General features: G+C 43.7%; 1 protein-coding gene across 7 annotated transcripts; it reads right to left on the bottom strand.

Moving 5' to 3' along the window:
• Positions 1-2,605: 2,605 nt before the first annotated feature.
• LOC111923570 (CX3C chemokine receptor 1-like) lies at positions 2,606-14,977 on the bottom strand. Of its 7 annotated transcripts, XM_086848877.1 has the most exons (5): positions 9,372-9,445; positions 9,109-9,218; positions 7,794-7,917; positions 4,513-4,618; positions 2,606-4,242 (listed from the first exon to the last, which is right to left on the bottom strand). In XM_086848877.1, the coding sequence occupies exon 5, from the start codon at positions 4,226-4,228 to the stop codon at positions 3,167-3,169; it is 1,062 nt and encodes a 353-aa protein (XP_086705003.1). In that variant the 5' UTR covers positions 4,229-4,242; positions 4,513-4,618; positions 7,794-7,917; positions 9,109-9,218; positions 9,372-9,445; the 3' UTR covers positions 2,606-3,166. The 7 variants fall into 7 exon arrangements, with proteins under 7 accessions (XP_086705003.1, XP_086704995.1, XP_086705009.1 ...); XM_086848869.1 differs by lacking the exons at positions 7,794-7,917; positions 9,109-9,218; positions 9,372-9,445 and adding exons at positions 12,976-13,047; positions 14,289-14,391; XM_086848883.1 differs by lacking the exon at positions 9,109-9,218 and having other exon boundaries at positions 7,794-7,908; positions 9,372-9,487.
• Between the last annotated feature and the right edge of the window lie 36 nt (positions 14,978-15,013).

The raw sequence follows: 15,013 nt of genomic DNA, 5'->3' as shown, positions 1-15,013 counted from the left end.
TCCCCAAAAGCCAGAGATTTCCTCACCTCCTTTTTGCACAACTAAATCCTATTCAATGGATGGATACAACAAGTGTGTGTGCATTTCCATGTGTAAATTGTGACTTGCTAAGTAAGCAAGAGTCTGTCCTTAATTTATGGCAGATGAAAAAGTTTTATGCCATACTGAGGGAGTGGTTTACTTTCTCATGGGTAATGGGTAGGAACTGGATGTTGCTGGTCCTCAGGGATGTGTAGATCCAATCTAAGGATAAATGTATCATTAGTGCTGTACATAGAAAAGCTTTGCAGGTGGTAAACTAACCAGGCAGTTTCCTGCTGCAGAGGTTTTGAAAGAGAAGTTGTATCTTTAAATAAGGGCTACAGTTAATTGAAAATCCAATTCTTAGAGACATCAATGGGCTTTCCTTCAGGCTTGAATGGTGCAGTGCAGCAAAGGGCAGCAATGGCTTTGTCAGCTTGCAGCTGAGCCCAGCCCTGGTAAAGTTGGCTACTTGATGCTCTCAGAGCACAGGTATGTCCCATGGAGGCTGAAGTTTTTTAAGGAACAATTAAAAGACTACTCTTCCTGTGAATACAAACAAAGTGAAAATGGTGATTTTGGTTTTCACTTGGTTTTTCAAAGATTTATTGCTGCTCCTGTAAGGAGGAACCTGCATAAACTAGCGGTTTGTTGCCTAGAAACGCCCTGAAGTTTTTAATCTCATGCAAATGCTCACATATTGAGCAATAAAACCATGAAAATAAATGGCAAATATAATAGCATGCAAATATATGGCGGAAAACTTGACAGTGTTATGCTGGCAATCCTTGGAAGTATTCCATTGCACTGTGTGGCAGAGAATACAGGAGTGCAGGTTTTTGGGAGGGGCCCTTGACTTGGAAGTGAAGGTTTTTTGCAGCTTGCAGAGGACCCAGGGCTGTCAAGGCAGTCTGACTCACGGTAGCAAGTTTGCCCTGCCAGAGGGAGATGCATCTGGAAGGAGAGGGATGCTTTGCGCTGGTGATGGGTAGGATTGCTGGGGAGCCACTGGGTCAAAGAAGCAAAAACATCTCCTTTTCTGGAGAGCTGGCATCAAGCTCTGGACTTCCACCTTTCATTCTGAAGACAGCACATGGATCATATTTAAAGGTGCATTTTACTCTTCCCACTCAGTAACTCACCATTGTCTGGAAAATCAAAGGGAAGTTGAATAAACCAAGCGCGATTGCATTGCTCAGTTTGGCAATCCACTGTCTTCAGGCTGACTTCATGCAGATAACTTCTTGTTTAGTCTCAGAGCCTTCCTCTTTCTTTCTGCACATCTTGGCATTTCTTTAAAAAACATTGTAAAAATACCATTTCTTAAAATACCACTTTCTTGGGTGTAGGGATAAACAAAGTTGTACTTGATTAGGCAGACTGCATTTCGAAAAATAATTTAATTTCAAGTGGCACTCATGCTACACTTAATCTTAGACAGCAAGTGTGGAGTCTGGAAGTGCACTTATAGCTGAAAATTACAAAATTGAGCATAGAGAATATATTTCCACCAAATACAAAGAGTTTATGAAAATGTGGTTTGGTTGGGTTTTTTTTTACTGTAGATTGTGATGAGTGTTCAGTAGCAAAAAATAGAATATTTGTATAATTATTGCCATTGGAAAATCGCTCAATGGACACACACTCTCCACATTTTCTAGGAAACAAGGCACTAAGGTCCACAAAGAAAGGCCCTACTCCTCCCCCTGACAGTCTGAAACAACTTCTTTTTGTCTTAGTTCAGAGGTGAATGTTTCTTCAGATTTGACATATTACCAGTTCCATCAGTGTACAGAAACAGGGTTCCACTGTCACGGACTTGTTTTGTGAGATCGGTCCTTGATTTTTCCTTGTAAGGTGATCTCAGCTTCATTATTGGCAACAGTCCTTTTTTCCACTCAGCTAACTCTAGTCCACAGTGCCAACAAAGTCTCCTTTGCTTTTGCAGCAGATGATGACAGGGATGCCCAGGTAAAGGACTCAGTTGTCTGATGGACATTTTGCATCCCCAGTGCATTGTTACTGCATGAGTAAAAAGATGTTTGGAGGCTGTGGAGTGCACATGGGAAATGTGTCCTCTGGGATGCATTAAGCCTGGGTACAGCTGCAGTTTTCCCTGGGAAAATCAGCTGTGGTGGGAAAGGCCCCAGAGCTTGAGGAAGGTTGTAGTAAGCAGCATGGGAAAGTGGTTATTTTGTCCCCAGAGCCATTGTCTGTGACAGTGTAGACACGGTGTTTACAACATGTGGCAAGCAGGGCATGGCTGCGAGACAGGGACTTACCATGCTCAGCCTGACTGGACTGTATTTGGACCAAGCACAGGGATATCCAAACCCATCCTTCTAGTTCCCATTGTTCCAGAGGGTGCTGATCTCCACTGGTCAGAGTCCTTGGGGATTGCTGAGTGAAGAGCTCCACTGAGCCCTGGCATTTGGCTGAGGCCAAGCCCATGGAAATTGGGAGATACACCCACCGGTATATCTCTAATCCTACCGGATGGATTGGAGACCCTTGGTCTGATTATTGCATGTTATAAACACAGGGAGTGAATAGGTGACACTAAACACATGTTCAGAAATAACTCTTTTTTTTTAAAGGGTGGGATTTTATTACATATGAAAGCACAGTTAAAACATTTGTTATAATCAATAACCACAAAATCACTTCCTTATGGAGATACAGCATCAAAAATACACCCTTTTTCAATCAAAGATAGTAAAATTTTTCCTAAAAGTCAGTCACCATTCATTAAAGGGATTTCCCTTAAAAAAATGAGTTTAGGTCTATTTACATTAGTATCACATGCACGTGTACTGAAATACATACAAGTTCCAGTGGTGGAACTGTTCAAAAGGCTCCCTATCCTTAAATTCTTCTCCAGCTCCTTTTCTAGGCACAGAGTGCTCCTTTTGTTTCTACTTTCCCTCTTCTTTGCTCTTGATTCCATTCCATGTCCAACACTGACATATCGTATTGCTTTTGTTTTTTAAATCTTTACTGTTTTATAATATTTAATGCTTAACTAGAGGCATGTCAGTAATTCAGTGCAGCCACTAAGGCTCTTTATGAGGGTAAATGCAACCCCTCAGTGGTTGCTATCCCTGCAGGAGACACATATTGATACATTTCTCCTTCTGAGACCCTTTTAGACAAAGACAGAGCCATCCTGGTCGCTGGTGTTCAGGGTTATGTTGCTGTTCCCCACACTTTCTGCATAACTAACTGAATGAGGGACCTGGTAGTGACTGCAGGGCCCACAGAAACACTGGAATGGACAGCACTTCAGGCAGACACGATAAAGGTATTTCCTGAATCTTTCCCCAGCAAAGGCATAGATAAAAGGATTGAGACAACAGTGACTGAATGCAATGGTTTCAGCCAGGTGCATTGCATAGTCCAATGACTTAATTTGGGTGCAATCTGTGAATAACTCATAGTGATTTAAAGTATCTAGAAAAATCAATACATTGTAGGGGGACCAAAAAAGAAAAAACACCACCACCACAACCAAGATCAGTTTTATGGCTCGTGCCTTTTTCTGATTTTTGCAGGACAGGAGGGTTTTGATGATCCCACAGTAGCAATAGAATATGATACAGACTGGGATGAAAAAGCCGATGGTGTTCAGCTCCATATTGCACAACACTGGCCAGATGTTCTCCAGCTTCTCTGGGAAGACAGGAATGCAGTCATTTTCTACGAGCTGGGAGAACACAAAATGTGGCACTGACACTAAAACCGCTATTGCCCACACTCCACAGGTTACAAGAAAGCCGTGCCTTACTGTTCTGGATTTCAGAGAATAAGTTGCCCGGACAATGGCCAAGTACCTGTCAACGCTGATAACAGTGATAAAGAACATGCCCCCAAAGAAACCAATGTAATACAGTGAGGAAACAGCTGTACATGTCATAGTCCCAAGGGTCCACCCACGGACCCTGTTGGACGCCCAGAACGGGAGGGAGATCACAAAGAGAAGGTCAGAGACAGCCAAGTTCAGGAGATAGATGTCGGTGACGCTTTTTTTATTGCCTTTCACAATGGCAAAAACCACCATTAGATTCCCTGTGAGGCCAAGAGCAAACACCACAAGGTAAAATATCGGCAGAAATATTTTCCCAAACTCTTGGATGTCGGTTTTGTTGCAGGAGAAAGCATGTTCATCATAAGCGTATTCAGCTGTGGTTTCTGCATATGCTTCTGTCATGCTGAATTTTCTGGCTAGAGGCAAAATGGAAAGAGTAAAGAAAATAACATTAGAGTGATCTTATATGCACTATGGTAAAGTACTGAGGGATAGCACCAAGCATGTTTTAGGATTTTGTCACTATTTATTTTAGTGAGGGTTGTATTACTGTGGAGCTGATGGTGGTTACGTTATGACAAAAACCCAGACCCTGCTGTTAGAGGTACTTCACTGAAAATTAACTCTTTAGGATAAGGAAAAAAAAAAAGAGAATTTCAAGGGCTGTCACATAAGCCTCTACTTACTGAAGTGCAGCAGGAGCAGCAGCAAGCTGAGATCTGGCTGAGCTGTGCATGTGGTGCATGGCAGCACCACGAGCAGTGCAGGCGCTCTGTCAGTCTGTGGGCAGTGCTTGGCAGGAAATGATAGTTCACAAATAGATGTTGAGCAGATTTGGTCAACACCCCAAAAGCCCCATCTCCACCTCTCACTAACCCTGGGCTGGAAAGGTGGCAAGACACCCAATTTGGCCAGGCCTGAGCTGATGCTTGCTGATAAGAGGGGAGCAAGTCTGCGCTGGGACATTGCGAGCAGAAAGTGTATCATTGATGAGGCTTTTCTAAAAATCATCCTATGATCTAAAGAAAATATATTGACCCTTTTCCTCAAGCAACAAAGCATCTCATGACTGTTCCTGCTCTGGCTGTGAGGCTGGAGCCAGGAATTCACCTTGGCTGAATCCAAAGAGAGGATGGGGTGCAGGTGTGTGACCTCTGGGCTCACTGGTCTGCACACCCAAAAACCCAGAGCATCTGTCAGCTCATCTGCTCTACTTTGGGATGTGGTGTTCAAGTCTCCGCAAAGATTTCAGTTTGCAAGGAATGAAAAATCCTATAGGAGTGCAGAGGTTGCTGTATTCTGTCTGCTTCCTGGCTGGGTAAAGAGCTTGTAAGTATCCATTACTTGCTCTCACTGTAGGAGATGAAAGAAAGTGAGTGCAGAAGCCCAGGGAGATGATAACATCTCCCAAGTATGATAACATGGCCAAATCAGCCTGTTAAAGCTGAGACTGAGAGAAAAGGTCAGTGATAACCAAACTGCCACTAACAGCTACCAGCTATCTTCTTACAGGGATCCCTCGCTGCCTGTACAGAAGGGACTCGGTTCAGTGACCATAGGCTGTCTCTAATAGAGATGTTTACACCTCCTGTTAAGGGGAGATACAGTCAGTACAGTCGACAAAGAGGGTGCATCACATCCAATGCAGGTCAGGCCAAATTTGCTTTAAGAGAGGACAGACTGCTTTCCAGACTGCTGACCACACTGATGAAAACTTCTTTTCCCAAATATAAGGTGAGCATGGATACACTGCTCAGTGGTAGGTGCTGATGGTGTATAGCCACTCTGACTCCTGACACTTACAGCTAAGTGATTGGAATCCCAGCCTGCAGACCCACATTTCACCAACAGCAGTAGTTTTTACACCTTCTGTTTCAAATAAGCCATTCAAGATTAAACATGAAATAAAGATGTCCTCAGGTGTGAGACAGTTTTCTATGACATGGTGGTAACTTCAACAATATTCCCCATGAGCAGCTACTGTGACCATACCAACATTTTCTCCTAATGCCTCATTGCTAGAGCATCATTTTTTGGTGTAGGCTGTGAAGTTCTGGCCTATTATTTTGTAGCAATATCTTAAAGAGGGTACATTTTTGTGCTAGTTGGAAATGCAGGCTCTCAATTTTAAAAATATTTTTTTAATCTGAATGTTCAAACCCTAATGATTAGTGCCTGCAGACTCTAGAAAACATCTTTGTGGTTTGCACAGGAAAAGTGGGCTAGAAAAGGCTGCCTCAGCACTGGTAGCTCTGGGGCATGGGCACAGTATGGGGAAAGCTGTTTGCAGCAGGCAGGCACACCCATGGGCAGAGTGGCTCTTGCAGTATCAGTCCACTTGAAATGGGAGCAAAGTCTGCCTTCAGTCTGTTCAGCCCCTGCCTGTCAGGCCACTTCAATTCTCCAGCCTCTGGAACGGAGGTATCTGACACCAGCAGAGTTAAGGGTACAAACAGGAAAAGCTTAGGTGCTGGGGCAGAAGCTGACGGCAATTGCAAACAAGATACTTTCCACTGGTGAGGTAAATAAAGAGTTGCCATCTCTTTATCTGCCCTGTTGAGTGATACAGAGGTGAGCAGGAGACATATAATCTCAATAACCTATCATTTTCTGCTGTCCCATCCCGATTTCTTTCTTTCTTTCTGAGACTAAATGTATGCAGCAAAAGCATCAGGATACACCAAGTCTCCTGTCCTGAATATTTGTCACTCTGTCAGTCCCCCCAGCTCCTTTGCCACTGAGCTGTTACTGCACCCATCTGTGCAGCGCCGGAGCCTCCGCCTTTCTCTGTGGGCTCAGCTGGTTCTTCACTGATGCAGCAGTAGCTGAGGGCTGCACAAGTGACTGACTGGGGCAGGAGCACCTGGCCTATGAGAAGACATTGGGTTTGGTCAGCCTCAACAAGAGATGTCTCAAGAGGGATTTTGGGAGAAGGTGTAAAGGTGAAGCAGACAACTTTCCTTGGGGGAATATATAGCAATAGCAATGGGAAATCACTGCTTAATGTATTGAAAACAAATTTTTGTCATGATGGTGGTCGAACACTAGGACAAGGCTCCTGGGAGGTTGTGGGATATAATCCCTTGTGATACTTGAAACTCAGCTGGCCCTGCTCTGCTCATGGGTTTTGACAAGAGACCTCCAGAAGTCCTGTCCTATCCTTGTGACTGTGGCAATGCCAGACATAGATCATGCTGTTTCTGCAAAGTGTCCCAGCTTCTCCTCTGCCACGTCAGCTCCTGTTTCAGACATGTAATTCCTGGTGTGACAGCCAAAAGTCTCATCAGACAAAGAGGAAAAAAACTGATGGAAGCTTGCTCGTATCCTCCCCCTTAACACCTTTGCTAATTGTGCCGTCATCCAGAGAGGGCTGTTTTGTGGTGCTTGCCTTGACTGTCTGTGCTGTGTGAAATCCCTGTTCTGGAGAGAGAGAAAAGGCACATTGCTTTACTCTCCTCTCTAAGAACCTCAAGCTATGCTGGTTTTTAACAAGCTTCCTCCCTTAATTCATATCTAGAAAGGCAGCTTGTCTGTCTGGAGAGTTTTCATATGTGTCCGTAGAAGTCACTGTGCTCTGTTGGACACAGGATGTCAGACATATAATGAAATGCAGCTCCCACCAGGGGTTAGCCCTCAGGTCTGGCAGACTTCTGCACAGACTTCTGAACTGGCATTGCCTGGAGAGAAACCTGGGTGTGGGAATGGCTGCCTTCTTCACTGGAGAACATTTACACAGAAGTGCAGGAGAAACTCCTGGCCTTAGTGAAGTACTTGCTTGTGCTGGGATATTTCCAGAAATACCTTTTCAGTCAAGTAATCTCCTATAGGTCACTGATGAGGATCATTTATTTCTACAGTAGCAAATTATTTTCTTTACCCTTAGATGGGTGCTTGTGGGGTCTGTGTTACAACAAGAAAGGTAAGATTCTGTATTGCATTTCCAGGGGCAAGGAAGGAATGCACTTACCACTGGTGTTTGAATCTGCTGGCAGTCTGTGACTTGTTCACTGTCTAGCTACTGGGTTTCATATATCAGCAGTCACTCATATCCTTCCACCACCACTCATCCTGCACAGGCAATGCTGCAAATACTGTTTGAATTTTTAGCTCCTCTGATACCACTTTGCTCAGTTTAAACTGATGATACTCAGTAGGTGGGCTGCAAATTTCAAAGGGCTCCAAAAACCCAACCCATACCAGATAGGGATAATGTGTTGAAATTATATTGCTCCTTAAAGAGAGAAACTTAGATCTGACCCTCCTCCATACTTTCCTGTCATGTATTCTCTGTCTGTGTCTCAAAGTCTCCTGCAGCACATGCTACAGGTTTCTCACCATCAGCTTCAACCCAATTTTCTATTTCATGCTTGCAATAACTGTTTACCCTAAGGGACAGAGTGAATTAAAGAGTGCAGAGGACACAGGAGGACTGCAGGTCTTGGAGGTTTCTCCACCAGATATTTTCCCTTGCTGACTACAAGAAATAGTAGATTCACTTCTGCTTCTCATGGAACTGCTCGACCACTTTTCCCTCTCTCTGGATTTCCCCATCGATTTTACACCCTACTCTTCACAAACACTTCTGCTCTTAATCACGTTTGTAGCTATCTCAAGGACCATAGTCTGCAAGACCAAGACCCCTGTTTCTCAACCCAGCTATTCCCAACCACCATGTGCACCCCACATAATACACAGGGAAGTGAAATTGTGAGAGGTCTGCAAACTCCTCAAAGGAACAGAAGTTGCATTTCAATCTTCAAACAACACTGGCATCAGGCTGGGTGACACAAGAGCAAATCCTCTTTATTTATCTGATCTTTCCAGGTGTCATCCCTGGCACTTCAGCCAAGTGCCATGTTACAGGCTTTACTGCCAAAAGGAGGGAGATCTGCAAGCAATTTGCCTCCCTGTCATGCTGCTCCTACCACTAAATTAAAAGAAATGAAAAAAATGACCAAAACCAGACCTCTGCCAGAGGGTCACGCTTCAGATTTGCACAATATCCCAATAAAAGTATTTCAGCCTCAGAAAGATTTTTCTCACTCTAGTCAGCATTTCTGAGTGATGCTTACACGCTTTTCTCATGCTGGCAAAACATGTTTTCAGCGCACACTGAATGGCCTGATGAATCAGCTGGCCCTGGGAAGCTGTAGGCTTGGTGAGAACCCCTGCAAAACCCTACAGGTGTATGTATATCCCTTTCTCACCCTTAGATCTGAGCTGCCATCACCCCACCCAAATATACATACTCTTGATTTTTTTGCATTTGCAACTACACCCACCTGCTTCTTATTAGCTGGTGATTCTCAACAAGAACATAGGGATGACCTCAGGCACCTCCAGGTGAAATGTTGCAGCTAAGGTGGCACTTCTAACACACAAAGGAACGAGACTAAAGGAAAATAACCAGAACTGGCTGAGAACTAGGAGGAGATAGCACTCTAGGCAAAACTTAACCAGCCTGACCAAGCAGCTACCACAGAATCATTACAATGCTACAGACACCTCTACCCACGGTTTAGATCATACACCACCCAAAACTTACTTAATATCCTAACCAGAAATGGAGCCCAGTTGCTAGTCCTACACTCTGCTAGTTCCTGTAATTTACTCTAGTTTATTTTTCAGAGCAGGGTGGTTCCATTCATAGGCAATGGCCTCTGCAGCTGCTTGGGATCATGTTAAATAGCCAGGGTCAAAAGCAAGCCCATCCCACTAAGTGCAGTTACTTCAAATCTTAAATTTCAGCCTTTCATTCAGTCCTGAAGTGGAGAGATGTTCTCACTATTCCACCCCTACGTGCAGACCTCTGAAAGTGGGAAGCAAAGTGAAAGGGCTGATCTAACCTGACCTTTAAATCAGGCAAAATTAATTTAAATTGTTAAGGGGCAGAGTGCATCTAAGGCCAATCTGTGTGGCTTTATAGAAGAGGAGTTTTAGTTTGGGCATCTGATGGGATTGCAAGGTTGAAAAAGGAGGCTGTGTGGGTGAGTTGAAGCTCTGATTTGCACTGCATGCTTATTTGGTTAACACGTGTCTCCAGCCCAAATCAAGACAAATAAAGCACTGCAATATGATTTTGACTGGCTAGACATCAGATCTCAAAAGACAAACATCCATGGAGGAAGCCTTGCTGAACTGGAAATATTGCTTGTAAAGTGTCTGTGGAAATGACAAGTCAAAAGCCAAAATACTCTTTGGTGTTTTCATCATTGCTCTGAAAGCACGTTGGCAATGAGAGCTGGCAGGGGCACGTGATAAAAGGGTTACAGGCCTGGAGAGTGATTCAGACAGTCTGAGTAATCTGGCACTTCCCAGATGATTCACATTGGCCCTAATGCTGCCAGATGTAACCAAAGTGACATGCTTGGGAGTTAAACAACAGGGGCCATGTCTCAACAGCAGGGGCATATCTGAAGGAAACCTCACTGCAAGAAAAGATGATGCAACCATTGGGTGCTAAAAGAACTTCCAGATGGGAAGGAACAAAGGAGGGATGACTTTACCATTGCAGAGCTTGATACAGGGGCTGCAGGCATAATTCGGTAACACCTGATTTCACTTTTGTTTGTGTTAATAATCTTTCTAATTATTTGACTGGGATTAGCTATCTGTTAAAGTGATGCAGGGAAATTCAAACCAGAAACGTGCAAGACAGGAATATGATGAACGTTTTTAACAGTGAAAGGATAAAGACTGACAGATTTTAACAGACTTCAGGCATGAAAAGGACATTTTTGTGTGTCTGAGGGTCTTCACTTCAAGAGGAGGTATCAATCTAGGAAATGGATTTAAGCCAGACATTGTGGAGAAGGAATTCCACAATGCTCAGCAGGAGGGTGCTGGGTTATACCCTACAGCCCTTGATAGGCAGGGAGGCAAACCAGGTTGGGGTACAATTCTCTGAACAACCATGACTCTCTTTTGGTATTAAATGACCAAAAAATCAAAACTGCCCAGCACTAGTTAGCTCAAATCCTGGGATGTGACCCTTGGGAGAAAGCAGGATCCTGTGAAAACCATGGAGCAGCTGCTGGTGTTGGGTTAGCAGTGAGGCTGTCATGATGATTGTGGGAAGAAAGCAGCACAGTCTGGAGATGCTGTTATCAAATAGCCACCCTGTTGAAACCTGTGTGTTTTCCTACCTAACCAGTTCTTTTTGAATTCCTCCCTAGCCTCTGAGTGAGTGTGGAGTAATGCCATATGCTCGCTGCCCCTCCAGCTCCTCCTCAATGACCTGAGGAAATTCCTTTCTTTTGTCCATTTTTCTGTCATTTATTCTCAGATCAACTGGACTGGATCAACTGTTTTGGCCCATCAGAATTCTGCAAGCCCAGTAATTGCATTTCAATTTGGGTGATTTAATTTAATTACTGGAGGCTTCCCAGTAATTAATTCCCAGTAATTTGAGGATAAGTTTTTAAAAGCAATGTGGTGCCTTGTTATTGAATTTTCCAACTGAGGGTGAATTTGAAGGTGCAGAAGCATGACGCTGAAGCTTTCAAAGAATTAGGCCACTTAAAGTGTCATAAGCAAATGACTCAGAAATAGAAGCCGATAAAACCACTGCTGATAAGAATATGACTGAATATTGCAGAGACCTTGGATCCCTTTAAAATGGTATTTAGGTCAAAGATATTAAAAAAAAAAAAGCCACTTCCCTGATCCAATTCTACAGTTTTTACACCAATATCACAAACTAAATTAGAAGCAGACACCACTAGCTGAAGATGAGAAGCATGCAAACCTACAAACTTAAACCAATGTGTTTTGGAGAAAAAATACATTTGAAAAGATCAGACTTTGATCATGGAAGGCAGGAGGAGATAATGTAGAGTCCAAAATCCCTAGGATCTCTCTCACCTTTGCCTAGGGCATTATAATAACTTCGGAAAGTGATTTCTCAATGCTGTTCCATGCACACCTGGAGGTAACAGCAAGTACCAATCACAGATCAAAACACATCACATCAAAATTAGGTGTATTCATGATTTATAAAGAAAACACAAAAACATGGACTTTCTGCTGGATGTTTCTGCCAATGCCAAGGCTTTCATCACCTGTCTTTCAGAGCAGCAACCAAGGTATTATTTTTTACGAGATCTTGCCCTTGCTCCCTCAGTGCACTGGCCAGGCTGGTGGCCTCACTCCAGCTGTTTGTGCTACCACCACAGCACAGCAGGCACAGAGGACTGAACCCAGATGTCCTGGGCACATCCTGCCCTCAGCAACATCCCTCCATTTGATGGCTTCGCTGCCCCTCCAGGAAGACTTGCTGTGAGCCAGTTGGAAGGGACAGCTGCACCACAGCAGTGTGTGGTTTGCTGGGGCCAAGGAAAGACCTGCCAAACCCCTGGCAGCTCACCCTCGTGGTTGCTGGTGTATTTATAGCAAAAGCTGAAGCTTTTAGTGGTTTCAACTCCTTCCCTCAACTCTGGGGAGCACAAAGCCCCTCTGAGGCTGACAGGGTGGACATGCAGGAGCCATAAAGTGCCTGCACATTTTATGGGGTAGGGAATAGGTTCATGTTTCAGGGCATGACCAAGTCTATTGAGCACATGAAGCTGTTTCAGAAATTACTTCATGCATTTAGGAAAGATGACCTGACAGTATGACTCAGACCCTCCCCTGCATGTTAAAACTGAAGTTCAAAAAGCACTGAAATGGTTCTGAAATTTGCATCCACGTCTCTCAGGGTGGTCTTGATCCTATGACCAGAGCAAGGGACCTCTGCAGAGCTTCTGCAGCCTGAGATGGTTTTCCAGCAGTGCCCTGCTCCCAGAGATCAGCCAGAGAATAGGAAATTAGGTAAATGATGAGTATTGTTGTAGAGCAGTATTTATTTTGGTCCTCACAGAGGCTGGGGAGCACTTTAACTCAGCTGCTGGGGAAGCAGTGGCGGAGCTGAGGGAGCAAGTGCCCTGTCAAGAGCTACCCCCAGGGAACTGGGTGTTTGGGGTTGTCATCTGACAATGGTGACTGGATGGTGACTGCCAGGGTCAGGTTTTTCTTGGAAAATTTATTTCACAGGTATTTTATCTAGCCTGTTACCTCCCCTAATTGCCCTTTCTGCTTGCATGGTTGCTCAGGCACTCTGTATCTATTTTTTAGAATGTATAGCTGACCATTTTGCCAGTGTTTTCTCTTACCTGCTCTCCCTCAGTATTTCTTTTTCCCAGGCCTTCTTTTCTGAAGCAGCATTCAAATTTCTTTTGTATTATCTGCTGAAGGGACAGCAAAACCAGACAATTATTTGTAGCTGATCACTATGAACACTGCTTGTACTTTTTTATGGTTACTGTTGGCTCTGTCCTCTCACTGTATTGTGGCATCTGTTTGCTTCCTGCCTCCACACCCTTTCTGTAAATAATAATTTGACATTGTCTCAGCATCCCTGAAAAATCAGGGAAGGCTCTCTAGCAGTGGGAGATCTTTTAAATCATCTTGTCCATCACTTCAGAGAGCAGACAACCTTAACCTTTCTTGATCGTGTATGGATGAGATTTAAGTCCTGCCAGCTCCTTCCTGGGAATATCAAGCTTTCTATGGGATTTACTCTCAATTTATTATATGTTGTCTTTTGTCAAATTTTAGCCTTTTCTTCTCCCTTTCTGACTTTTTCTGCACTGCCCAAACTCTTTTGATTCATTGCAGCTGCCTTCTTTTATCCTGTCATCCTGCTCCCTGCCTCTGGCTGCACTGCCTGCACACAGGGCTCGCCCCAACAGACCAAATTTTGTGAGCCACTGTTGTGGATCTGTGTTTATGTCACACAAATGCTTAGCAGGTTGCCACCACTGTAATACCCAAATGTCTCACCCAAACTGAGATCTTCATGTAACATCTTTCCTGTGGAAAGCTGAGTCACAGAAAAATCAAGTATGTTCTACAGAAAGGTAAGGGTTTTCAAACATCTTTAATTTCCATTACTCTCTTGCTGGTCTGTCTGTATCAGACAGCTTCCATTGGCTCTACCAGATTTTCTGCTTTGGGCTGTCTTTCACTCAGTGATGATTTGGGTATTGGTTCACTGACTAAAACTAGAAGCAAGCAATGCTGGTGAGTTGTGAAATCTCTGCAGACATTGAACAAAAAACTTCTAATGAAGTAGGAGGGCTGTATCTTCTTGGTCCGTTCTTCTAGGTTCATGTTGCACACCAGTCATATACCAGCATTTACTAACCTTGAGGATTGCTGTCCAGCAATATATTCCTCTTACCACAAGATGCCATAAATAATTAGTGACCAAGTAAAATTTATCTGTTCTGGTTCACTTCGTTAACAAAAGAGCTTCCCTTTTTACTTTCACAATTTGTAAACAGTACCCACATAATCTTTACCCAAATTAAATATCATTTAGGTTCCAACCACTAAGCAATGAGGAATTTCCTTAAGTTCATGAGACACCACTTCATCTAATCTTGCTCTGCCAAATTATAGGGAATATATAATTTTCTCTTACCTTAATTCATAGTTGCATTGAAAACCGATGTTTTCTTCAAGCTGAGCCTGTTTGGATTTAACTGTATGTTTCCTCTTCTCTAATGCTCATGCCTACATGAACGTGTTGGCTTCCTGGGCTGAGCTTTGGGTTGAGTTGAGAAAGTATGTGCTGATGTGCTGTGCTTGGGTCCTGCTGGCTTCTTGTGAAATTGTGAAGTAGGATACAGCCACTCAGAGGGACAGAAATACTTACAGGGGACAGGATTTGCACAGAGACAGAAATGCCTGAGGTGCCATGACAGCATGTCAAAGCTGTCACCCCCTTAGTTCCCCTCATTCTATGCAGAATGAGACCTTTTTCACTCAAACACAGTGTGTAGAAATACAAGCTTGGTACAATAGCAGGGGCCTTGAGCTGTGGGGATGCAGGAAGCATCACAGCAGCGTACAGGTACAGGATGGTAGGAGATGGGGCACAGGCTGGCACTGGGAAGTCCCACAGCTCTACAGAACTCACTGATGGTCAGTTAAAAAAAAAAAAAAGCAGATCTAGAGCTGGGAAAACTGGGTTTAGTGGTAACAGAGAGAACAAAATTAGTACTTAACATATGTAAGGGACACTGCCTATTGTAGGTTGTGTACAGACCAGTGAAGAAAGAAGGTATAGAAGCATGTTGGAAAACATAGAAAAGCAATCCAAAGCAAATCCTAAAAGAAGACAGAAGGAAAATCAGGGTAAACATT

Source organism: Cyanistes caeruleus, chromosome 1 (genome assembly GCF_971803275.1).
Source record: "Cyanistes caeruleus chromosome 1, bCyaCae1.hap1.1, whole genome shotgun sequence".
Lineage (NCBI taxonomy): Eukaryota > Metazoa > Chordata > Aves > Passeriformes > Paridae > Cyanistes > Cyanistes caeruleus.
The sequence above is the reverse complement of the archived record's forward strand: the minus strand, read 5'-3'. Positions and strand labels throughout refer to the sequence as shown.

What these genes read in the sequence shown, in the direction of transcription:
- LOC111923570 (XM_023919370.2), bottom strand. Translation starts at nt 4,228, where the DNA reads ATGACAGAAGCATATGCAGAAACCACAGCTGAATACGCTTATGATGAA.